Source organism: Populus alba, chromosome 11, assembly GCF_005239225.2.
Source record: "Populus alba chromosome 11, ASM523922v2, whole genome shotgun sequence".
In the NCBI taxonomy this organism is placed as follows: Eukaryota; Viridiplantae; Streptophyta; class Magnoliopsida; order Malpighiales; family Salicaceae; genus Populus; species Populus alba.
Genome location: NC_133294.1, coordinates 8,820,057 through 8,847,277, shown reverse-complemented (window position 1 = coordinate 8,847,277; position 27,221 = coordinate 8,820,057). Strand labels below are relative to the sequence as shown.

Sequence of the window (27,221 nt, the reverse complement as noted above, 5' to 3'; positions counted from 1 at the left end):
TGTCAATATCTGATAGTTCATAATGGTCACTTTAAACTAACAGTTGTGATCCTTTCGGTTCGAATCAAGGGTCAATATTTGGCATCAATAAAGACAAGTTATCCCTCTTCCACCCCCTATAAATAGAGGTAGATTCCATGCATGGAGAGGGAAGAAATCAATTATCAAAGTTGGCCAAAATTTAGCCTTTTCTCATTTCTTTTTTCTGCCATTAACATTTTTCTCTTTCTTCGCCGCTTCCTTAGCCACCACAACCCCTTCAATGCTGTGACTGACAATGACCTAATAGCCACTACAAGCTTCTCTCTCTCCATCGTGAGCTTCTTCTTCTTCTTACACCACAACAACGGTTGTATTTCTCCAACCCCACCATGAGCCACCAATGCCTCCACCTTACTCACGTCAGACTAGTGACAACAGTCGCACCCCCTCCACATCAGGTAGCCTACCTCTTCCTTCCCTCAATTCCCCCCTATAACATGCAATATCTCTAGTTGCATACAAAACGTGAACATTGATTCATGTTCTGCAAAATAATTAACTTGTAAGCTGAGTTAGACCTATTTCATCCCAACCTAAATGGTTGGGTAGGGCCCAGTCTAGCCTAAAAAAAAAAGATGTTGGGCCAACAATTGGCCCAACCCGATCGAGTCGAGTTTCACCCATTTCAGCCAAACCAAATATATTAAATAATAATATTTAAATATTTAATTATTAAAAAAAATTTTAAAACAAAAATAATTATCAAATTTTCCAAAGGGCATTTTAAAAATATTTTTAGGTCCCTCACATGTTTTTCCAACTATTTTGCATAATATCATGCTATAAACTTACACTATAAGATATAGATCTGATATTAAAAATACCTAGTTTCCTCCGAAACTTCAAAAAAAAATCAAAACAAATCAAAATTTAAAAATTAATTTTTCATTTAAAAAAAATTTTATTTTTCATGCATACGATTAAATCCTAAAAGTTTTTCATGTATATTTCCAAAAACGATAAAATCGCATTTTTATCATGTTTTAAAAATACAAAAATAAATATTGTAACAAATTTATGATTATTTATTAGGGTTTGACCAAAATATAAAACAACCAAAACAATTATTCTATTAGAAATGTTAGGGGTAAGTTGTATTTAGAAAATAAATGCGATGTTAAAATTTGAGCCTTAGAATAGTTAGGCTTTAACCAAATAAAATAGAGACTTTCTCATAAAGGAATATCTGCTTTGAACCTTAGAAAAGATCTATGGACAAAAATGTGACTTATAATAATAATCAAACAACAATGCAGCTTATCTTAAGTAGGGTGCACTGAGGTGAAACGTCTTCCCCTTACACAACCAGTCTCTTACCCGGACTCTTGTAGACTAACAATTTTATAGTAACTATAATACTAGGTGGCAACTCTTAAATCTTATAATTATACTTAAACTCCCTTTTCAACACATACTATCAAAAGACAGATCCACTGTTCTCGACTCCACACGTCATGTCGCGACAAGACTCATGGTCAAATTAGATGAGTAGATTATCCCACCATTCTTTTAACTAAGTTGTAAAGCTAACTACAAGCAGTTGAACTATATCTCTATCATAAATACTTGTCTTGGTTTTGTACGCATTAGATACCATGATAATTTCCTAGAGTAAACCAATGACTTGATACTTAACTAATTCATCTATGTTCCATTCATAGATATAGTTGGAGTTGTATTTGTTTTGGATAATGATGAGTTTTTCTTCAAAAAATATGTTTAGGGTTATAGGCCTTGGTTAATGCATTTTAGAAAAAAAATAATTATTCCTATTTGATTTTGTTTATTTCAATCTCATCTTCATAAGAAGATAAACATGGAACATCTATTTTTACTAGAATGAGCAGAGAATTAGAAGCAACTTGAGATCTCAATTAAGAAAGACGATTCTCAATTTTTTTTTTTTTTGGAGAGTTGTAATGAAATTTTATAAGATTTGAAAATAGATCTTGAAACAACTGAAGTTTCATAAACGATAATCTCTGAATGATTCAAAAAGTTTTCTATATTGGTTAATTGGTCCTGAAAGGCTAAAGTAATTTATTAGTATAATTATTTTGCTCAAAGATCTTTCTAAGATCACTAGACATGACATCCTTATGTTCTCTTTTTATTTGAAAAGTATTTTTTATTAAAGAAGTTCATTTAGAAGGAATCTTAATTTCAGTAGAAGGAGGATGTATATCTTTTATCTTAGAACTTGTACTAATTTCCTATTTTCAGGTTTTTGTAAAGATACTAAAAAAAAATAGTCTATATTATTTTCTAAAGCACAAAACTCAAACCATTCAAAAAAACATATATGAAATATATGAGTTTTCATAAATTTATAATATTATTCTTGAATTTCAATTTTAGTTTCAGAAATTTTTGGAAGAACCACTTTTTTTTTTCAATATTTTTCCATGAATAAAAATATTTTCTTAAAGTTTTTTTTTATTAAGAACAAAATCTTTTAAGAGCATGTTGAATTCCTTATTTATAGTTTTCTCTTTCTTTCTTATGGGAAGGCAACCTAAGAGGTTATAAAAGACATGTTTAGTGATTGTTGTGTGACTATAAAAGCACCAGATTAGATATTAAAAGATTAAGGTATAATTGGTTGAATTATTTATTCCTTTGAGATTAATATTTTGGGTTAAAAAAATATATATTCTATTCTATAAGATTGATTTCTAGATAAGACATCAAAGACTCTAGACTTTTGTTATCTTCATCATGACTTGATCTAGTCTTGGAGCTAGTTGAGTGTCTAACAAAATTAAATTATATTAACATGACCCATCATTATGTGGAGTATTACTAGTCAATTCTTGATATTCAATGGTTTTGGTCATAATAACATGACCCACCAATAGTTGCATAAATTAGAAATCAAATAAGCTTGTTATATTTCTTTCTATGGTGGTTTATAATATTTTAAGGTAAAAATCGAATGGTTTCATAATCATTTAACGAATGTCATGTCACTCATTTTTTATGTTATATTTCATTTTTTCTAAGAAATTTTACCTCCAATGATCATAGATTTTTAGAGATTTTTAAATTATTAATGGCTTTGCTAAAATTCGTAACATTTATTTTTTCTTGATTGATCACATTATTACCGGTGATATCAGGGTTTGAAGATGAAGAAGCTCTAAGTATGAGATCATAAAGAAAGAATATATGTTCGGTTTAAGTAACAAGCTTACTACATTTTGAAAACCAAAATATATAAACTCCATCCCTATCTCATAATCAAATGGCTCTCATACCAGGTGTGTGTATAATTCAAATATATGTCAACTCTATTGGGATTATTAAACTAGAACTATTTTTTCGCTCCATTAACAAGGGAAGATAACCACGTTTAACCTGACAAATCGATCATATTTAATTAAATAAAATTATATTTCCAATTCCCTGAAAAAAAGTAAAATTAATTATGTAATTAATCATAATTTAAAAAATTCGAAAAAATAATATCCCCTTCACCTAAGAGTGGATCCATGCCGACATTATTGATACATAGGTAGCATTCTAAATGGTCAGAAACCTCCTTATGACTAAAATCCTGAAAATGGAACAAGAATTACCCTAGTTTTTTGTCCTTACCAATTTCTTCATCTGATTCTATGGCAATTTTTTCCCGGTCAAGATATGTAGCCCATGTTAGGCAGTGACCTGTCTTCATGAACCTATTGGGAGAAGCTTTTGCCCTAGATTCTTATTCCAACTTCAAATTTCAACGGTCGCTACAGTCAACTTTTCTCGCTTTTCTTCACCTCACATGGAGTGTCCATTATTCAACCACAAATTCCAAGCTGACCACTGTCTGTCATACTGATGCTTCTTTTCTCTAAACGTTTTCAGACATCATTTAGGGCACCGAGCAGAAATTGTTTGGCATTCAAAACACATGGTTAATCCATCAGGTGCCCACCTACAATGGCGTCGCCCCTTAGTCAAAACTAAAAGCATTGCCATTGAATCCAAAACTGGTTGCAATAAATATTGGAAAAACATTGAAAGCGAAGGAGTTTCGAGTCTTAATGATTCCGATTTATTTTAATTATTATTATATTGTAAAAGATCCGGGAACCCCACATAGATTTGCTCTTTTTTCTTGTTTTTCCGGGAAACCCACATGGACTTACTGATCACCTGGCGTCGATCCCATGCCTACAAGCTACCAAAGACGTTCTAGGAAACAGTTCATTCATTATAACATAGTTTGCATAGCTTACAAAACTGACTGATCAATCCTCTAGTTCTAAAACTCATAATTCAATTCCAATAATTTAGTCCCTCCATCAACTACATGTTGTTTTGTCAATTTTTTTAAAAAAAAAGTCTTGAGAAGAAACGAAGAAAGAGAAGTAGCTAGGGATGACATGTGGGGAATTTTGACTAGAAAATAAGTATTTTGTGAACAGTAGATATCACATGTTGATTCATTGTTCCTTTGCCGGTGTTTATGGTGCAAAATTCTGTCTTAGTGGGGCTTTACTTGGTGTGTTCCGGACACACTAGACAACTTCTTGTTCCAGTCACCAATGTTTAAGGAAATTTTCAACGTAGACATGAGAAGTTCTCTCTTTTAGTGCTGCCTGGGTGTCCGTGGTTGGCCAGAAATAGTAAAGTTTTCAGCAACACATCACCAGATTTGAAGCCATGTTTCTTTCTTACTCTGATGCGTTTATCAGCCTGGATTAAGAGTAATGACAGATTATTCACATATACAGGTTGAATTCGTTGCTGTACAAACATGTAGAGGAGACATCCTGTCCAATGATGAATAGACTTGGTGCATGGCTTTTGTATCTTCTATTGTATTTGTGTAGTCTTCTGCTTTTTTTCATGTTCATTTTGCCTTTCTCTCTGTGTAATTTTCTTTCATTCCTGAACTTGCAATTTTTCTTAATGGCCATATTAATTCTAAATGGCAAGTTCTGTAATAAAATTCCTTCGATTATTATTTTAAAAAAAGGGAAGTATTTTGTGTAGGAAGAAAAATTAAATCAAGGAATATATTTAATATTGGTCAAGAAGCATTATTTTTACACTGCAAGAACGTGTTGATCAGGTATAATAAACTATAAAGACTGCGTTATAATTTATTCCCTAGACAAAGATACCCATCAATAGATTAACAGGATTTTTTATGCATTAAATTATTCAATTTATATGTAATATAAGAATAAGACTGGGAAATTGTTTCATTCTCAAAAGATCAATTACACCTCCATATATATATATATATATATATATATATATAATACAAAAAAAAAAAAGGTTATGGGGTGGATGCATTTGGAATATAATAAGCGTGCAATCCTCCTAACGCTAGGTTCTTGAAAAACATACATGAAAGCATTTCCCAATATTGTATCTTCTCAATCAAATCAATCTCTAATCTAAAGAAAGCACGTATATTCACTTCAAATCAGCACTATTTGAAGTAGGTATATAAGGAAGAAAAGAAGTATTAATTACCTAACAAGTCAGGAAGGTAAGATTATTAAAGCACATGTGCAGTGAGACAGACTTCTCAAGGCTCTTGTCTAGAGAACATGGAAGGAACAATGTCTTGCAAAAGTCCATAATCAGGAACTTGATTAACGTTTTGTGGAAATGCCCCCAAATTTTTGTTGCTTGTGGCAGCAGGCATTTGAACAAGATTATATCCTTGAAGATGAGCTGGGAAGCGCCTAGGCCCAGTTGCCAGGGGTGCAGGTGTTAGCATAGAGTGTGAAAACATGGCCGAAGCACCTCCTCTAATTGTTGGTGGAATTGGATGATTATGTTGGCCCTCGTACGTTGTAATCACAATTGATGGATCCTGGAATGACCTTTCTACACGTTTCTTCACAGTGCATTTCTGAGTAGTGCACCGGTAATAGCTCCTGATACAAATAATATTTGTTCTGAATTTGATCTGGAACTCGCTTAAATTTGTGACGATGTAGTGTTCTTAGAGATTCAGGCAATCATGTATAGCTAGCTAGCTGTGATGCTCTTGGAATTCAGTTAACACATGAACACAGCAGAATCAAACATATACACAAATGTAAACTTGTTGTCTATAATTACCAATCCCTTTTCATCTTATGAAATTGAAGATATATATAAAAGAAAATATGAAGGGGCGAAACAAGCAGTGTCATCTTTGTTCTTCTTTGACCTTAACTTTGGCAATCATCAATAAGAGCGAAAGCATTTTGTCAGTGCCAAATACTTGGTATGTTTCGGTTAACTTGCTGTGCTTTGGGTGTTAGAATTAGAGGCATACCTTGGATATGGACTGTTCCTGACAGCCTTCTGTCCATATTTTCTCCATCTATATCCATCTTCAAGATGGTCAACCTCGCTCTTGGTCATGAAGGCAAATCGTGGCTCTTTTTTCCTTTGCTCAGCTTTCTTCTTTGCCTTGCTGATGACATATATAGTTTTCACAACAAGAGTTACACCATCTCCATTTAAAGAATATCGTCAAGATTAATTAAGAAACTGCAATATGATAATTACATGACGAAAAACCTACTCTTTCTTATCAGAGCATTCTCCACCATCCTCTGGCCTTGAAGGTTGCGTCTCTTTCTTGGTCTTTCCCGAGTCTTCATCACCACCGGCCTCACTTGAAGAAAAAGAGAGTGAAGAATTAGGGGTGGCTGGAATTTGATCGGTGTTATTACCCCAACCTAAAACTCCAGCTTCCATTGCCTTCGAATTGCCTTCTATGGAAGAAAATACTTCAGATGAAGAAGGCGAGAGGCCAAAGGCTTTTGCAAGTGAATTAAAGTCCAGGGATCCATGCAAGCACTCACTAAAGCTCATGTATGGAGAAGGATCAAACCCCTGTCCGGGACTGTCATAAGTTGATGAATCAAGAACGGAAAGAGGCTCGACACCAAGGTGATCCTCTTGGAAAGGAGTGTGGCAGTAGAGGTCTCTATGTTCATTAGACATGAATAAAGAAATAGAAGAAGATGAAGTGATCAAGAAGGAGGAGTTTGGTGCTTAGGTTTTGGCTGTGCGTTAAGACTTCTCGCTAGTCTCCTTTATATGTTCATTTACTTGTTCGAGTTCCTATTATATAAAAGAATGATTCCTTGCCGATTCCTCTCTATAAAGAATAGTTGACAAGCTACCAGCTCCAATGAGAAAGGCAAGAGGTGCCTTCTCACAAGGAAACATTTCCCATCCCGCATATCCGTAGAGTCCCTATTCCTGGTCTACCTTCACGCCTCCTTAAATACTTATTATACTCCTATCGTTTTCAGGAAAAAAAATAATAATAAAAAATGACCGATCGAGGCCTTCAAAGGTTTTTCAACAATAATATTAAATTTCTAATCATTTAAATTGGATGCCATTGGTGCATTATGACCAAGTTATGTATTTAGTAGTTAATGTTTATCTGATTTATTAAGAAAATACTAATTAAAAAATGAATAAGGTTAATTATTTATCATGCATGGTGTAATCTTCTTAATTAAAACAAAGAAGAACTCAAGCTATTATTCTTTATTCTTTATTAGTTCTTGCTGGATATATAAAACTCCAATTATTTTAACTTGGCTGGTGGTTTGATTAAAAAAATGGAAATTGGAGTTTTATTTTTTCTTCTTTTAATTTTTTTACGAAGTTTGTAATTAATAATCCATTTTGACTTTGATTAATGATAAATCTACATGAAAACATGTATTAAAAATGAAGAAAATGCTTAGGAGTGAGAGACCCCATTAGGCCAAAACATTTATTTAGAAAAAAAAAATAAAGTTGTTATTATTAGATTAAATTGTTGAAAGACATGAATAGATGATTATATGTTAGAAATAGAAAAGGGGAAAATATTTTCTTTATGGCTAACACTCCCATTTGAAGGAAGAAATGAGTCAACTTGAAATGTATTAATTAGAAAGGAAAAGGGAAAAATATATGTATTTACCTGATGATGTGTTTTAAGCTAAGTGCAATTGAAATGAATTTCAAATAACATAAAAGGACTGATAAATGTTAATTTCTAATCTAGGTTTGAAATGTTAAATTTAATAGGTTTAGGTAAATGTTAGAAGAGTTAAGAAATGTGTAAGAATGTAAAAAGAAATTAAAAAGTAGCTATAATGGGATTAATTGTGGCTTGATATGTGTAGATGGATGAAGTATATCCATTTACCTAAACTTTTAACCTTATAAAAGACATGGTCTTTATTAATTGATGGTAAAATTTTAGTTCGATTTAGCAGTTAGATTAAAAGTTATATTTATTAGGATGAAATTACATATTATATAAAATATTAAGCGGAAAATCAAATATGATTTTTCAACCCTTGCATGGATTGTATCACTGAAAGAACTTTATATATAAACAAGTGATCTTATGTCTTTACATCTTTAAACACCTTCAAAGCCTTATCTCTCATTGTTTAATAGACCTAAACCTTAGCTTCTATTATGTACTTTTGAAACCTTGTATGATAAAAAATAGTTTCTTTGTGTTAATAAGTGTGAGTCTTTAAGAATTGAAGAAAGATGTCTCTTGAACAAAATCATGATCAGTTGATGTATTGAAAATATCACTCTTCAGGACATTAAAACATGAGCCTTTAGAAATAAATAGACAAGATGCTCTTTTTTTAAAGGCTAAAACTTTGCTTTGGAACCTAACTTTTCTTTTCAAAATAACCTTTCATTTGTCTCAAGTCTATTGAGCCATTCATTTTCCAAGAAAAATGGAAGCCTCTTAGCACTTGAATAACATGTTTTTTTTTTTAACCAAAGAAATCTAAATCTTCATTTGATAAAAATTCTTTTAAATTTACATCTTAATGATTTCATTTTAATAATCTGACTTACATAAACACAATCATTAAAATTTGCAGCGTAGTCCCAAAAAAAATCATAACAAATTCTTATTGATGAAATTTGCAAAGTTCTTAACAAAAATGGTGATAATACATATGTACCTCATGACGACTACCAGGAAAGATGAATATAACTAGATTAGTTAGGGGTAATTTTTTTAAAAAAAATTCATGATAATTATAATAGTCAAATGATGATTTGAAGAACTACATCATAATTGATGCGTAGTGTAGCATAAGTTATTCATGATGATGAAAAATAAGCAATGATGGAATACCTATAGACTGCACAAGCAGAACTAATTTAGGTTAAGTTAAGATGATGGATGAATCACGTCTATCTAGTGATTAAAAGTAGAGAGAATAAAAAGAAAAAACTAAGATGAGCATTAAAGGCATTGAAACAATTCAAGCACACCAATGATCAATTATTGATGCTTTCAAAACCAAAAGACCTTTAAAATACATATGATGTCTAAAAAAAAATTGAGCTTTTAAAATATGCAATTTAAGCTTCCTCTTAGCTTCAAGAAATATTATTCAAGAATAAATTCAAAATCATTCGTTGTTATACAATTGATTTCCTTATGTTTTTTTAAAATACTTTGACTTCATCACTCTTTGAAAATCATTTTGAGTTCATCACTCTGTAAAATTAATTTTTATTTTAAATAACTTCAAGCTAGTCACTCATTAAAACAACTATGTTTCTTAAAATTACTTGGAGTTCATCACTCTATAAAATTACTATATTTGAAAATCACTTCAAGTTTGTTACCTTGTAAAATAACCATATTTTTTAAAATCACTTTGAGCTATTCACTTTTTAGAATGACTATGTTCTTAAAACTACCTCAAGTTTATTATTCTATAAAATTACTATGTTTTTTTTTTAATCATTTTGAGTTTGTCACTTTATAAAATAACTAAATTAAAAAAAAAAACCTTGAAGTGATTAACATTTTTAGAAAAAAAAACATCTAAGCTTAACACTCTTTAAAATGATTGTATTTTCTAAAATCTTTGAGTTCATCACTCTACAAAACAACTAGATTTTCAAGAAAGAAAAACCTTCACGCTTGTCGCTCGTTAAGGAAAAGCAATCGGATCCCTTTTGTATTGATCCTTTAGTTTACATTAGATGGATTCCAAGATTATCGGTTCATTATTATTTAGATAAATCCCAAAATGATCCTTTCATATATATTAGTGTTGATCCCAATTACCTTTTTGTTTTTATCGAAATGTAAGAATATATTAAAGATAAAAAAATATACAAGGCTGGGGAAAATGGATAGTTGTAATAACCCATTTTGACCCTTTCATTTAAAAAACAAATTTTCAATGTTATTTTTTCTATACCAACTTATTATACAAAGTTAAAGGAAATTGAATTTTCCAATAATCTTATACCCTAGATATTGTAAGAAAATGGATAGTTGTAAATTGTAATGACCCATTTTGACCCGCCCTGTTTTTCAAACATATTTTTAAAAAAAAAAAAAACATTTTGAGAAAAATAAAAGGTAAAAATAGAAGAAGATTGTGGAGCGGAAAATACAGAAATAGGGACTAAAATAAATATAAGAGTTTAATCTCATCTCTAAAACAACTATAAGATTAAAGATAAGAAGATAGGGATAAAAAAGATATGAAGAAATGAAAGGATAAGTAGAAAGTGGACTATAAATATACTAGAAATCAGAAGAAAAGGAAGAGAGAGGAAAAAAATTAGAGATGAAAGCCTAAATCAAAGAAAACATAGAAAAATCACTAGAAAAATAAACATACAGAGAAAAAAAAAATCTAAAGAGAAGAGAAACCTAGAAAAAGGGAAACCAAAGGAAAGAAAAACAGAAAAAAAATTCATGAAAAGCAATATACACATAAAAAATAATAATGAGAGAAAACATAGAGAAATAGAAAAGAGAAAAGAAAAGGGAAAAAAACTAAAGGAAAACAACAAAAAAAGTAGTAGGAAAGAAAAGACTGAAAAAAAAAAAGAAGAAGAGCAAACAAAAAAAAAGTTAAACATCTTTCTCCCACCTTACTGGATTTTGATCACTCTTACTCCACTCCAATAACAATAACTCTAACCCTGTTATTTTCATCGATCATAGCCTAGACTTCCCTTTCCAGTTGAGAACCCACCTCTACTCAACTTACAACAACCATCTTTTTACAACTACAATACACACCTCCCCTCCTCCTCCTCTCTCACAAGAACAATAGCCTAACAAACCTGCCATGATCCATCATAGTAATAGAACAAAACTAGCACCATAATTTGCCTTTAATCAACTTGAAATCCACCCAAATATTAGCCCAAAGTCAAAGACTTTTTTTCTTGCCAAAAAATAAAAGAAATCGCACTTAAAGATCCAACAAAAATCACAGTCTTTGTTATACCAAAAAGTTGATCGTCTATATTTTCTTTTTCACAGATTAGTGGTAGCACATAAAGCACGCGCACTACCATTCTTTCATAGCATCTACGTGTCAATGCTATCAAAATCTTTCCCAATAGTTCTCACCCGACTTCATAGCTCTCACAATTAATTTTGGATCTCGAATCAATTATTTTTATGTATGATGTGTTTTGTTTCGTTTTGCATATATATATGGATTTATTTGGCATGCAATTGTTTTGATTTTATTGTGAAAATGTTTAATTTTTTTTATTTGTGGTTGTGATTAATTTTTTCTTAGGTACAAGTTTATTTTTTATATATTGTTAATGGTTGTGTTTGATTTTGCATATGATTGTCATGTGTATATGATTTTTGTGTGGCTATTTGATTTTCTTATATAGATGTGCTTTAAGTATAGATGCTTTTATCCTTTGCTGATTTGTTTAAATTAATTTGTTTTAATTTATTTTGCATGATTTATGATACTTAAATGACTCTTATTCTTTAAAGGTTAAAGAATTTGATCATTTTTTAAAAGCACGCAACAAAACTAGTTAGCTAATTAAAATACATGCGTAATCACATATACATCATAAAAGGCTTGTTTCTTGGTTAGAATCACATAAATAATTGATTTATCGTATATGTATGCACCAAGATTAGGATTAGTTTTGTTTAAATTCACTATGGAGTGGTAAAGAATTCACTATGGAGCTAGACTAACTTTAGTATAGACTCAAGTAGTGTTTCTCGCCAACTATTTTGTTCCATCTCATGAAAAATTCTTCATTCCACGATTTCCTGACCTCTCTTCTCCACAAATCACACAAACCAACCTCAAACCATATCCTATTGCTAGTGATGTATACTTTGCTTTTGCTTTCCTTAATTTTTGTTTCGATTCTATCAAAAATTCTTTTCACCTTGCAAAACATATTTGCTTTAATTTGTTGATTTGTTACATGGCCTAGCGATTGCCAAGTAATTAACAACATTCAAGAATGATGTTTTATCGATTACAACATCTGATGCCTTTTCTTTCTTTTACTTGGATTAGAGTTTACGTAATGAACATCCATGCTGATTCACATTTGATGCTTGTTGTTGTGGTACCTTTTCTTCTTTTTCTGTTCAGCTAACTCTTTTTGGTTTGCCTTTTTCTTTCTAACTTTCTCTGGTACCTTTGGTTTTGCTAGTTCGATCCCTTATATTTGATGTTTTTCTTTTGATTTGCTCTTTTGAGTGTTACGTGCGAGTCAAACAAAGAGAATTGTGGCAATTTTTAGGTGTCACTTGGTTTATAAACCGAGAATGTGTAGAATCTTATGCTTTTAGAGCTAATGAAACAAAGTTATTCTTTAACAAAATTAATGGTTCTGCTTTTCATTTGTCCTTTTCATCTACCATGCATTTCATACTCGAGCCATCACCAACCTTCACACTTCACCTTCTGATCTGAATGATTTTTTTTTTAATATGATATCAGATTCATTTAATTTATTTGTTTTCTTGATTCTCTTAGATAATTAATGTTATATATAAATTATAGTAACTATATTTTTTATAATTTAATGCAGTATGTAGATTTATGTTTTTTTTTTCCTCTTAAATTAAGGTAATTGATTTCATTCATGCTTCAAGTCCAATCAAAATTATCATTGGAGAGCATACTAAACACATTCTTAGTACTTAATTAAATAAATTTTTGCTTACAAAGTAACTTGAATGGGTGGTAATGAGAATCAACAAACATCACCAAATGATCCATTAAAGGTGCTAATTTGAGCAAATTGTATGGTCAAGGGACAAAAATATTAAAAATGCATTAAATGAGATAATTTAAAATATATGGGTCAAGTCAAGTATCAAAATTAAAACAAGGAATTATCAAACATTAATTAATTTAATTCATGCAAAGAAAGAAGTTGGTTCTTGGGCTTGAGACATGTAGATTGGGCTCATTTTTCTAATATGTTCTTTTATGTTAATGAGAATAACTTTTGATCCGATTATTGGATGTGCTAAAAGTTTTCTAGAATACTATAGGGTTATAATTTTGTCGTGATCAAACATTGAAAAGGCTATACGAGAAAGCCTAAGAGTTACTGTTTGGAATTTTCAATATTTTCTTAGTTGATTTTGGGTTTTTTTTCTATTTTATTTAAAGATCTTTTGTTATTTTTCTAGCCTTATTTAGGATGTTTTACCTTGTATGAATAGGTTTAGTTAGCTAGTCTTTAGGGTTTCTTCTTGGTATTTTGATTTCATAAATAATATTATGTGTGCAAGGTTGCTCATACTCTTAATTCTTCATTGAACTCCATAGAACTTATCAAAGATTACTTATTTACGATGCTCATTCTTATACTTCCAATTCTTGATTCTTTATAGTCAAAAAGTTACGGTTTGTATCCAATAACTATGGTTATTTGATTCAGGTAACCACTGAGTCGAGTTCTTTTCAACTTCATTTTAGCTTTTTTGGGTTATGTTTAATCTTTATTATAGGTTTGATAGTTCTTATCATTTAGGTTCATATCAGTTGATATCAAAGCTTAGTTATAAAATCAAGTTTTATTTATCTATCTTTAAATTTTTCATCTTTGTTTTTTTTATTAATTTTAAGAATATATTTTTTTTGTTCTTGTTTATCAATTCTTCAATTGTGGTAAGTATTATTTATTGAAAAAAAAGATAAAGTTTCTTTTAAATTATAGCTACTACCAAAATAGATTAAAAAAAAAAAGAATTTGCAAATTTGGTTTCTATCATAAATTGAGATTATAAAAAGGTTGATTTTGGGTGCTAAAAAAATTGTAATTCATATCAATTTTGTTTCATCATTGGGTATTCATTTGTTTGATATTGATTTCGGGTTATTTGAGTTTACATTGGTTTTGGGTTTTGTTGAGTCATTCTTAAATTTTATTTTTTGTTTTTGTTTTCTTAATTGTCTTATTTCTTAAACTATATTTGTTGGACATTACAAACTATTTTTTTTTTTTTTTTGTTTAATTCCTTAAACAATTGAAAAGGGGAGAACATTAGACTATTATTATGAAAAATTATTTTTTGAGTGACACACTAGTGAAGTGATATATTTTTTAGGTTAATACATAAGGTGATGAGTTTTTTATTTTAACAAAATTTTCAGATTTGATAATGTCTTTCAAAAGCACATCACCTAAGGAGGGAAAGAAGAACACTTTGTTCAACAAGTCATGCAACAATATTTTGAGGTGATGAATGTGATTTTTGGCAAGGTGAAGGGTATAATGGATAGATAAGAGGTCACAATTGGTAGTTTACAAGAAGGGTTATAAAGATGTGCTACCATACATATAAATGAGTTTGTTGATGAGAATAAGGATGAAGATGTTAATGATTTTAACAATGCTTTATTTGGCTAAGAGGGGCAAATTTTGGCAATGAGAAAAATCTCGATGATAGGAGATTTCGACAACATGGAAACTTCTACCATAAAAGAATTAGAAAAGATCTTGGGTTTTGTTATGGGTTGAACATAAATCTTGGGAGTATTAAGATGAAGATGCTTGCTTTCTAAAGGAGGAGTCATCTAGAAGCTTACTTATAATGAGAGAAGAAAGTAGAGTTGGTTGTTGATTATCACAATTAATTATTCGAAGGAGAAAAATGTAGAATTAGTTGTGATTGAATTTATCAATTATAATATTAATTGGTGGGATCAACCTTATTTTAAGTAGAAGAAAGAATTATAATAAGCTTGTTGATATATGGGATAAGATGAAAGTAATCATGAGAAAAATATTTGTTCCTAATCATTATTATTGGGAGTTGTATTAGAAATTTCAAAGCTTAACTCAAGGTTCTAAAAGTGTAGAGGACTACCCTTAAAAGATTGAGGCAACTATGATTTGGGCGAATATAGTGGAAGATAGAGAAGCTACCATAGATAAATTCTTTGATGGTTTGAAAAATAACAAATGTTTTAGAGTTACAACACTATGTAGATTTAGAAGAGATAATGCATATGGCTACAAAAGTTTAACAATAACTTAAAAGAAAGGGTACTTCACAACAAGTTTAAAATTTAAGTTCTTTTTTTAAATAAAAACTAAATTGAAGGGAGGAGAGAGCTACCCAAACCAAATCAAATATGGAAGTTAAAACCAAACCACCTAGGGGGGAAAGGAATTCTCTGCTTACTTTAAAGGTAATTATGAAACTCAAATACCTTATAATCATGATATTAAGTGTTTCTTATTTTTTAGAATAGGTCATATAGCTTCTGAATATCTAAACTAGTTAAGATCTTACGTGATCATAGGAAGGTTAAAACCAAAAGTTACAGCAATGATGAGGAGATGCCACCACTTAAGAATGTTAGTGATGATGATGTAGGGTATCTGGTTAAGGGTGAATCTCTTGTTATTAGACAAGTATTTAATGTTCAAGTCAAGAAGGATGATTTTGTGCAATAAAGGAAAAATATTTTCTATACAAGATGTCATATCAGTAATAAGATATATAATATGATTATAGATGGTTGAAGTTATGCTAATGTAGTTGCACTACACTTGTCAACAAGTTGAACTTGAATACTACAAAACATCTTACGTCTTATAGACTTTATTGGTTGAATGAATATGGATTCATTTTCAATTTAAAGATATAATAATTAAGTTTTATGTGATGTTGTTCCTATGCATACAAGTTATTTGTTATTGGAGAGGTCATGGCAGCTTGATAGAAGGGTTGTAAATGACGGGTTTAAGCAAAATCAATACCTATAATAAGGTTGGGAGGATCGTGATTGCAACACGATTACTCAAGGTCACAAAGTGAATTTTTTATGTGTTGATGGTTTTTTAATTGCAAAATTTTAGTGTTTTGATGTTATTATTTTTTAACTATCAATTTTTATGTGTTTAACGAGGTGATGTTGTTTTTAAATTATCAATTTTAATATGCTGTTGATGTTTTTTCTCTAATTGTGAATTGTAATATGTTGATGTTATTTTTGAATTAAGAATTTTAATGTGAATATTTCTTTATAATTATGTGAAATTTGTATGTATGCTTGATTTTTATTTTTAACTTGTTGCATTTCATATATAATTTTTTTATGAGCATTTTCATGTAAAAGGAATATATATATATATATATATATATATATATATATATATATATATATATATATTTGATTGTGTTATATTCCTAATATTTTGTGTGTGCATTGTTCCATGTCCCTTCTTTTAAGAAAGAATTTGAATTGGGTGAACATGACCTCATATAAGCCTAATAAATATAATTAGAATTGTTCTAGACATGTTAGACATGGGTCAAAGCTCATTTTTTATCATCCATATAGGTCCAATGCTTGTTTTAAAAAAAATGTTTTGTTATTTATTTTTAATGCTTGGGGTAAATAGGCTTATAACCAGCTAGTGTCTTGGATATTAAGAGGAGGAACACATCCTCCTGGTTCTTTTTGTTTTTTTTTTAGAAAAAGAAAGTTTTCAATTTAATATTCACTAATAATAGAATCAAGAATATTAATTTTTAATAATTAATAATATTTACTAATGCTAGAATTTTAAATATTATTATGTTTACTAATGTTAAAGTAAGAAAGTTTTCAATTTAATATTCACTAATAATAGAATCAAGAATATTAATTTTTAATAATTAATAATATTTACTAATGCTAGAATTTTAAATATTATTATGTTTAGTAATGTTAAAGTCATGAATATTATTTTTTTCATGTAGTACTTATCACGCAAGAATTGAAAGCATTTTTAATTAAATATTCATTGATGTCAAAATCAAGAATATTATAAATAAATTATTAAAATGAGCACATCAAAAAAATTCAACCATGAATCACTAATAGTGCACACCCATTAGATTTTAAATAATAAAAAAAGATTCATAGACTACAACAATAAGTCTTAACTATAAAAGAAGAAGAAAAAATATACATCCTAAAAGATTCAGTACATAAGTTATCCTTAAACTAATATCAAACACTCACCTTGGAAGCACAATTTTAAAACCCGGACCGGCCCGGTGGGTCGACCCGGGACCCGGCCGACCCGGGACCCGGCCGACCCGGGCCTGGGACCGGTCTGAGTATAGGTAAAAACCCGTTTGGGAGATGACCCGGTGAAACCCGGTCGACCAGGAACTCGGTCGACCCGGGTAAACCCGGATGAAGCCCAGCTATGTTTTTTTCATATGTATAAATAAAACGTCACCGTGTTATCTTTTTTACTGTTAAATTATCAAACCATTTGCATTACAATGTGAAGACAGAATCACAAATTCACAATTCACATAATCCTAATCTCTTCAAAGTTCAAGCCATATCAGTTGCTGAGGAATCTCCACCCACAAAAAACTTCAAGGCAAGCCATAGCTGGTAAGTTCTCGTCTCTCTTTTGCCTCAACAAACTCTAACTTTTGTTGTTTCTTTTCAGTTTTCTTCTCTCTCAAAGTTTTGTTCTTTACTGATTGATGAAGCAAACCAATAACTATACACTTGGAGAACCGCGTTTTGCAGGTAAACTATATATGCTTTTCTTCCTTGTTATTTTTTCTCCATTGTGGCTTTTTGGCTTTTCTGGTTTTTGGGTTTTCTAGTTTTTAATTCGTTGTATTTAATTACATGGGTAATTTATGTTTTCCTTTTTGTATTTGAAAATTAAGAAGATGATCCACCATACTATTGGATGTTGATCCATCCCTGTTTAAAATGAGTTTTCCTTTTTGTATTCACTGGTTTCGTTTCTCTTCATGGATGTAAGTTCTATGTCAATCCTTTTCTGTTTCTTGCAAGCAATTTGCTTGAATCTAGGCTCTGTTTCTTGCCCTGTTTTTGTTTGTGCTAACAACAAATTGAGAGAAAATTAAACTATAACCATAAAAAACATATTTTTTTTGGGTTGAACTGGGTTGGCCCAGGTCAACCCATCTGACCCGTAACCCAATCGTTGTATCGGGTCGACCGCCGGGTTGGGTTTAAAAACTATGCTTGGAAGCCTTTAAATCCCCAATTTGAAGCCAAAATAACATTTATTGCAATTGCCAAACTCTTCATTTCTCCAGGGTTTGAATAAGTGTTTTATACATCATGTTTGAAATTAAAGCTTTATTATTTAGTTTTTATTTTGAGATTAAGTGTTTTATATATACACTAGAAATACTTTAGTTTATTTTTTATTTAACAATTATTAAATTTTTTCTTCATGGAAACAAGTACTAGTAGAGGAAAAGAGTTTTTTGTAGATTTCTGTGGAGAAATAGTTTTTTCTTTCTTTTATGTGTATTTTATTTTTATACGGACTTGAATCAAAAGTTAATATTACCAATCAATACCATTATTCCTAAGTTTCTCAAGCTATCTTGAAGATCAAATGTGAAAGGTTTTCAAAGGGTTAGATTCTTTCCTTTGTCAAAACTACTTTTGACTCATTCTAACTTGTTAATTAAGGTGAGATTAACAAAGATTTTATTTAAATCAATGACCATATGTCACCGTTTGCAATGGGACAAGGCGACCTAACCATGCCCTAACATATCATTTTTCCCCTTGATTTCTTTTTTGTTTTTTTTTTTTAATTAACGTTGGTGTCTGGTCTAACTTGTGCATACCTCAACTAACTCTACAGGCCATAAAGTTAACAACCATATAAGCTTCTAATGGCCATGCAGCTTATAGGACTCGAACTGGTGATCTATAAGGAGTAAATCTAAAATCTGACTAGTTAAATTATACCTTTATATTTGTTTTCTTTTATTTTCTTTGTTTGAGTGAACGCCATGTTTGAAGAAAATAAAAAAATCCTCTTAATTAGTCTAAATCAACTCAGTCCCAGTCAAGCTCAATACTAGAATTGAAGAGGTCGTCTTGTGATTCTTAAAAAAGTTGAGAATTATTAAGAAAGTAATCAAGGGCGTGCGACCTGGTATGCTCTCGAGGCTGTCACTCACCTCCCTGTGTGGGCTCATTGCTGATTCATGATTCTAGTTTTTTACCTCTCGGAAAGGGAACTTGAAAGAGATTTCAGGAGTGGGGTTTTGACAGCCAAGAAATATGTATGCTGTAAAGCATCTACAGACTCTGCATTCCGAAATCAAAGCTGAGTATATATTACTTACCCTTTAAAAAATATTTTATCTTCCAATTTTTTTATTCTATTCAATCTTTTTTTTCTCTAAATTCTATTTTTTTAATATTATATTGATTTTAAATTGATATTTATAATTTGCTTAGTTTGTTGTCTTATATAAAGTTATTATAGTCTCAAACAAACATCCTATATTTGATTGATAATTAATTTTATAAATATCTATTTTTGTTATCATATTATTATTATTATGTAAGAAATAATTAAAAAAATAATAATAAATTTATTAAACCTAGAAAAGATCATAGTCTGAATTGTGAATTTAGATGATTAAGCCGTGAATCAATCAAATATGTTTTTATCTTAGTATTAAAAAAAAAAAAAGTATTATCTTGAATTTTCTTTAAATCTAAACCATGAATTTTACTGATTATGTGGTTGTTTTTTAATTCCTCAAACCAACTAAATCATATCATGATAATTTTTACATGGATTAATTTTAAATCCACACTAAATAAAATCTTAATTTCAAGGATGGCTTGATGAATTAAATTTAATAATAATATTAACAGTTTTATGTGGCATGAATATATTTTTTTTCATGTTAAATTTTTTTATTATGTGACCCTCAACCACGAGAGAGTAAATTGTATAGCAATCAATTGAGCTTTTTTAATGTAAACTTTCTAACAAGTTATGAACACACATACACCTCGCCTTCGCTCACTTTTTTCATTGGAATTCGAATTGCTATTCTATGGTAAAGCAGATCGCAAAAGATCCACATTAAATTAAGTTAGAAAATCAAAAAGGTGTAGCCAATTTCACGTAGCGATTTCATAGCAGATGCAGTGTGCAGCCTCTTATATTTTACTACGGTTTTAAACAGTAAAATATTTTTTTCATCATTTTTTTTCTTTTTCAATTTCAGGATGGCTTGATATCCACGTTGACAAATGATATAGGGAGCTTGCCACTGCCCCCTACGCCCCCTTAACACATAAGAAAGCACACAAACACACACGGGCAGATACTTGCTGCAGAATGCAGATTCAATCAGGATAAAAGTCTTGCTACTGTAATTGTTATTGAGACAACACAAGAAAGACTATCCCAGATGATGGGAGAGAGGAGGAGCCCCACATTTACTCATTCAACAACAAATATTCACATTTGATGAAGACCCCAAATCATTACTGAGCCTCTTCGTCTCTTGGCATCTCAAAAATAATTAATCCAACAGGTCTACACTAGAAAATTTACCTTGTAATCCAATCAGCACAGTTGTCCACCTCCCCTGTCACTCAATAAACAACCAGCATTGTGGCTGCTAGGAGCTAAGCTGTTGAAACATCCAACCACCTTGGAAATCAAACTGGTTTCTAGACTTGGTTGAAAGAGGGCGGAAATTTGTCCATTGAAGCCCATGTGAACTCCAGAGATGGCAAGCTGATTGGGTAGCCATGACGAATAGTAGGGGACCAGCTGATCAGGCACTATAACTCATTGAGTTATTTTTCTGTATGCAGCTTGAACACGATTGACCCTTCAAGGGCTTCAATAGTTTAATCTACAATCCACAGAGATTTCTTGCGTTCGGTGGCCCATGAGAAGACTTGATCAAGGGTGGCTTTCCATGAGATCAGCAAGTGTAATCTTCCCACAGTTGCCAGTGTCTAGCCTCTCAAACTGCTGACATATCTGCAGAATATCTTTCTCTGATATCTTTTCCATCTCCTTGAGCTTGTATATTACATACTCTGACTTGCTGCAAATTTAAATCCAATGCAAGTAGTCAATGAAGACAGAATATCCAGTCTTGGTCAACCAGAGTTTGGTATAAACACCAGACCAGATTGCGAAGAAGATAAAACAAACTTCTAACAGTAAACAACACCAGATTGCGAAGAAGAGGATCCAAATTTCTAATAGCAAGGAAAAGGAAATCTTATTAAGTCACACAGAGCAAGCTGAAAACAGGAATGACACGTAGAAGAGAGCAGGATCACCACAACAAGAATAATTATGAGCCACCAAAAATAAAAGGCATAGCAAAGATTAGAAGGTTTAGAATGGAAGTATAGTATAAAATAAACAAAGGTCTCCACACTGCAATAACAAAGGCATGGGCATTTAACCCCAAATAAAAGTCCAAATATGTCATCTACAATGAATTAGATTTAAGATTTTCTACTTCCCATACCATGCCATTTTACCATCCACTTTCTGTTATTAGAGAGAACTACAGAGGAGCTACAATTCAGGTTACCTTAGGGAGAAACCCTATGATAAGAAGGAATATAGAGCCTAGAAATTCACCCAGCTTAATCCTTGAAATTCATAATGGATGCTTCTTGAATTAGCATGAAATTAAGCCTCCGAAAAATCCACAAGAACAAGGAAAATTCCGTAGCCATATTTGAAAAAAGAAAAATTCACTAGTGCAAACTTATTCACCATGTTATCAATTAATGAGGGTGGCTACATAGAATATGGTATTTATATGCTGTTCTCCAAAATCCACTGAACCTTGAACCAAGTACATCAACCATTGCAAATATATTCACCATGTTATCAATTATTGAGGGTAGCTACTTGAGACCTTCTGGATGGTACGACATTTCTGGCGTATGCATCTATCTAAAAAGTATTGAAAATTAGTGCTCCATATCCATTAGCTTAGTTTTTTTGCAAAATAAGCATAGTTTACATTCTATACATTGCAAATCATTTACCAAGATTCTCAAAACATCATCATAATCTTTCATGTTTGTAAACTCCTTTTATTTTTTTTTGGATTTTGAAGCCAGGTAATATCCTGGGGCCACCTCTGTGGTCCAGTAACTAGGAGATACTAGGGCAGATTGATTAACAAAATTAAAAACCTTAAGAAAACAAAATAAAACTTCTACCAGCAGCGTAATAACATCGAATATTGACAGTTCATGTGGAACTACAGTAATCATTTGCTTGAATGAAACTATGTACTATAAAATCAATTCTAAAGCAAAGTATAAGGAGAAAAATACAACAGAAAGTTCATAGTTCTCAAAGCAAAGACAGTGAAGATGGGGCAAGAAGGCCACATGTAGAAATCTTATGTTGTCTAATCGAGGCAGAGGGTTCTATTGGGAGAATGGACAAGGAATCAAATGCCCTAATGAAGATGAAGAAGCTAACAAGAAAACTGGGCAAGAGTTCAGACACCAATACTGACACGAGTTTATATCTCTGATTTAGCACAAAAGCTGAACAGTAACCTTAATTCCATATTAACAGAGCTATATTTGGCAAGTTCCTTGACTCCATTAATCAACTATTTCGATCGAAAATCCTTTTAACCAGGCAAATAATATTGAGGACTGTTATTGAGCAAGTAAGCATGAAAAAAGTGAGCCTATGTATAGCAGGAAGGTAACTTGTCCATTCAACCAATGTCTATTCATAATTCCAAAATGTATAGATCAAAGAAATGAATCATTTATACTTGACAGACAGACTAAGGTTCATCTCTGCAAAACCAAATTTACCTGTGCCTCCACTTCTAAGAGAAAAGGTATACTTGTTTGGAAGTCGACCCTAAGAGCATGTATTTACATTAACAAACTGTGGATTTAGAGACATAACTTTTCAAACAAACTGTACTGCAATGCACAAATCCGGTATTAACACCAAGATTTCATTTCCCATGAGACAGAATGGGGGAAATTCACTATAAAAATAAAATAAGCAGGGTAGGAGGAAGACATTGAAGCAATAATGCATGTCGAGAATCCGTGGATGATTCAAAGTTCAAGGCATTCCAGCTAAAACATGAGAAAGAGACAGCAGAGAATGACTAACACCACCTATAAGTTAAAAGGAGGTTTCTTCATTCCTTGGTCAAAGATGGAGACAGCAGCGTAGAATGCAAACTACACTGCACAAACAACTGCAGAGCAAAGCAATTCCGAGAACATCAATTGACAAGATTCGATGCAGGACATTCTGGAGGAGCTGAGTTGTCAGATACAAAGTTGATGGCACAGGACTACATGGGATAGGACTACGTCAGATACAAAGTTGATGGCATAGGACTACGTGGGACATTTATTTATGGGCCAAATGGATTTGACAAGTCAAACGAGCTTTATGATGAAAATGAGCATAACTTTTGATTTAAAATGAGCACAACTTTTGATTTAACAGTTGGATCGGGCTAAAATTTTACAATAGCGTTTTATAGGCTTTATTCTTGACGGGAGTCAACTTGTTGTAACCAGTTGAGATTGTTTTCATGCCCAAATTAAACCCAGAAGATGCTGTTTCAGAATTTTCTTTACTTTCCTAGATATTTTCAGATTTCTTTCTTATTTTTCCTAGTTATTTTAGGGTTCTTTTTCCTTTCCAAGTAAGGCCGGTTTAGTACCTATTTAAACAGTTGTAAGTTATTTTCAAATGAGTTTTTTTATCAGATTATTATTCGGACTTTTATCTCCTTGTGTGAGAATATCAGCAGTGTTTAAGATTCTCTCAAGCCCTTCTCGTTTTTCTGTTTTCCTTATCTTCCTTTCAATCCCAATTGCAGAGTCCAGGCTACATTAAGATTGAACAAGAATAAATGAACCATTAAGAGTTAAGCTTAAATATGTCTGGACCCTACCGCCCAATACTTTAAGCTTTCTTTTAATTCACCAATAACCTATTGAGCTTTTAGGATACCTGAAGGCTGCATGCACTTTTCAATTAAAGGAGCTTTATGAAAACAAACCAAGGAGCATAAGAATAATGCCATACAAAAAGTACAGCATGTAACTGAGTTAAGTTGTAAGCCATTTACCATAAGAAGTGGCTCTCCATGCAGAAAGTGTGAAAAAGTTAACAACTCTACAATAATATCCATACAATTCATCAAGAAGTTAATGCATAAACAGAGTGTTTTGATAACATGCTGCAAACTAAATCTCATTCTATACCACATTGTTCTTAAATGTGAACACAAATCTCAGACGTTAAACTTTTCACAGCAAACATTGCAATTTTAAGCTTCCAAGTGCTAATTGCAGTCTGTACATGATTTTCTGATTCTTTCTGCAAATTAAAGCTCAGTTGTATGCCACAAATTCACAATTCGATGTAATTCAAGGTTGATACATACTATCCAAACATAGTAGAAAGGAATGCACGACACAAATAGGGAAAGAGAGTGAATATGATAACCCAGATCATTATAAACTTTGAAGAGAACTATTTTCTTAACCCATGACCTTCAAAGCAGACAAATCGAAACATACTGGTGTGACACAAGTGTGGAAATAGTAAACAAGTAACAAAGCATTACCTCAAAAACCCATTGTTGTCAATGTCTGCAGCAAGAAACTCCGAGACAGTCAAGTGCTGACCAAGCACCCACTTTGCCATCATCCTATGCCGCTTATCAACTCTTGCCTCAGCCAAATACAAAAATGCTCGAGCAACAGCAAGTGTCGACACAAGCAACCAAATGGAAGCGAAAATACGACCAGCCAATGAGGTGAATGCCCTATCACCATATCCAACTGTTGTAACAGACATAACGGATAGATAAAGTGAATCCAACCACCCTAGCCTCTCGACAAAATGCATGAAACCAACACCAACTCCGATACAAAGAACCACAACACCTAATGCCAATCCTACCTTCATTCTTATCCTCATCCTCCCTTTCTTCACATCGATTATATATGAACCAGCAGACTCCTTTTCAACCCCTCTCTTAACATTCCTCAACAAATGACTCTCTTGCAAATCAAGCACATAACTTACCATCCCAGAAAGAAAAATATCGATAAAACCAAAACCAACCAACACAAATAAAATGGAAAACAACTTGGTAGCAGTGCTATTAGGAGTAATGTCCCCGTAACCAATAGTACACATAGTCACAATACAAAAATACAAAGCATCCGCAACTGGGTGCGTTTCAATTCCTTCAAACTTGTCACGATTAAGAGAATATATAAGCACACCGAGAGACAGATACAAAACCAAGAGCACAAAAGCTTGACCTATAATTGATTGGGAACCAAATCTTGGCTTGGTAATCACAGGTTGGTTAAAATCATTGATGACAGCCATAGCAGGTGCAGTTTTTGACCTGTGAAGATTGGTTTTCGTCCATGGGTAATTAGGATCAACTAAACAAGATTGCTGATGATGATGTTGCTGTAACTGAGGAGAATCAAGGAATGAGTTGAAATCTTGATTAGAAGAGGAGGGTCTTGGTGAATTGAGAGAAAACGTTAAGGCTTCAACAAGAGGAGACGGGTCTCTTGGAGAAGAAGAAGATGGGCCAAAAATAAGGCGGTCTTTGAGTTCAGAAGGAGTTAGAGGGAGAGGTAAAGAGATTTCATCGTCTTCAGGGAGAGGGCAAAGTAGTGGGGGTGGTAGTGGTGTTCTCTTTCTTGGGCTTAGATATGGAAGTAAAGGCTCTTTCTCCATACCGCCAATTCTGTCCGCCGGAAAGCAGTTACCGGAACTAGCAAAGATTAGGAGAGGGAGAGATACATGTATATGTAGACATTGAAACTTGAAAGAGAGTATTTTGATGGTGTTATACTGAACCTGATCTCATTCAATTCAGTCCTTTTATTTGTCCTAAATTGTATTTTACTACCTGGATTTGCGAGCTTCACTTGTGAATCCTTCCATGCAAGATGATGATGCCGCATTTCCGCCGAAGAACATGGCTCCTCTGTGATAACACAGCTGAACTGCCCCTGCCATTGCCAAACCATGCATTGAGCTTCGGATTTTCATTTTTCTTTTTTCCGTGTTTGACTATTAAAGATTTAAAATATTAGTAATCCGCATCTTAACGTATACATTACGAAAACTTAGATTCGAATCTAGATAATAATAATAACAACAATAAAAGCAAACTTGCTTCCTCCCTTGAAAAACAATTCTTTAGTTATTCCCCTAGTATGAAACTACTCCATGTCGACCTTAAGGATTGATCTAAGACTTTTTGATGAATAACATAGTCTATCATGCACATCCAATCAATGCCCATAAACAACGATATAGATAGAAGGCGACAGGTGTAGTATCAATTATCAGACTTAGTCCCATTTCTTTGGATTATTAGTTTTGGTTCAGAGCTATGCTGGAAAGCAGAATCCAACCGTTTTATTATCTAGAGTCGTCCGCCCTACTATCTACAAAAATAGTAGTGTAATATTTTCACTTAGTAAATTTCTAAAAAAAAATAGGAACTCACTTGTTGCTGTGAAGAATGAAAGCTTTGTTTTTAAAGTTTGATTGCTCTTTATTTTTTAAGATTTTAAGACCATTTAGATACACATGTAAATAAAATTTTTAAATTAAAAATTATGAGATTCAAATATTTTTAATAAAATAAACCTCAACTCTAGATTTTAAAAAGAAAATCAAAATATGAAAAGAAAAGGAAAAGCACTAAAAATAAAGTGAGGAATAATGTCAAAAAAAAAATCAAGTTAAAAACTCTTCCTTCACCTCCCCCTCATTTCTAGTGAATTTTGAAAGTTAAAAGGTTTAAGAATTGATTCTTATCATTATTAACTTTTGATTAGCCATCATAAATTAAAAATTAAATCTAAAAAAACCAAGATTTTTTGAGTAGAAAAATCAATTATTCTGTGAGATTAATTTCTCATTCACCCATAATTTAAGTCAAGCAACTTGTGATTTTTTTAATATTTGACTGATCATGATAAATTACTAGACATTGTATTTCATCTTCAAATATAAATCAATCAATTTTTGAAATAATAATAAATTAATTTTTTTAACTTATTTAATCT

General features: G+C 31.7%; 2 protein-coding genes across 2 annotated transcripts; both read right to left on the bottom strand.

Annotated features, from left to right (window-relative positions):
- Positions 1 to 5,335: 5,335 nt before the first annotated feature.
- LOC118054828 (WRKY transcription factor 28) lies at positions 5,336 to 7,114 on the bottom strand. Its single transcript, XM_035066605.2, has 3 exons — positions 6,569 to 7,114; positions 6,317 to 6,457; positions 5,336 to 5,930 (listed from the first exon to the last, which is right to left on the bottom strand). Exons 1-3 carry the CDS (start codon positions 6,991 to 6,993, stop codon positions 5,576 to 5,578), a joined length of 921 nt encoding a protein of 306 aa, XP_034922496.1. The 5' UTR covers positions 6,994 to 7,114; the 3' UTR covers positions 5,336 to 5,575.
- A 13,333-nt stretch (positions 7,115 to 20,447) lies between these two features.
- Positions 20,448 to 26,248, bottom strand: LOC118054827 (two-pore potassium channel 3). Its single transcript, XM_035066604.2, has 2 exons — positions 24,737 to 26,248; positions 20,448 to 21,184 (listed from the first exon to the last, which is right to left on the bottom strand). Exons 1-2 carry the CDS (start codon positions 25,873 to 25,875, stop codon positions 21,037 to 21,039), a joined length of 1,287 nt encoding a protein of 428 aa, XP_034922495.1. The 5' UTR covers positions 25,876 to 26,248; the 3' UTR covers positions 20,448 to 21,036.
- Positions 26,249 to 27,221: the final 973 nt, after the last annotated feature.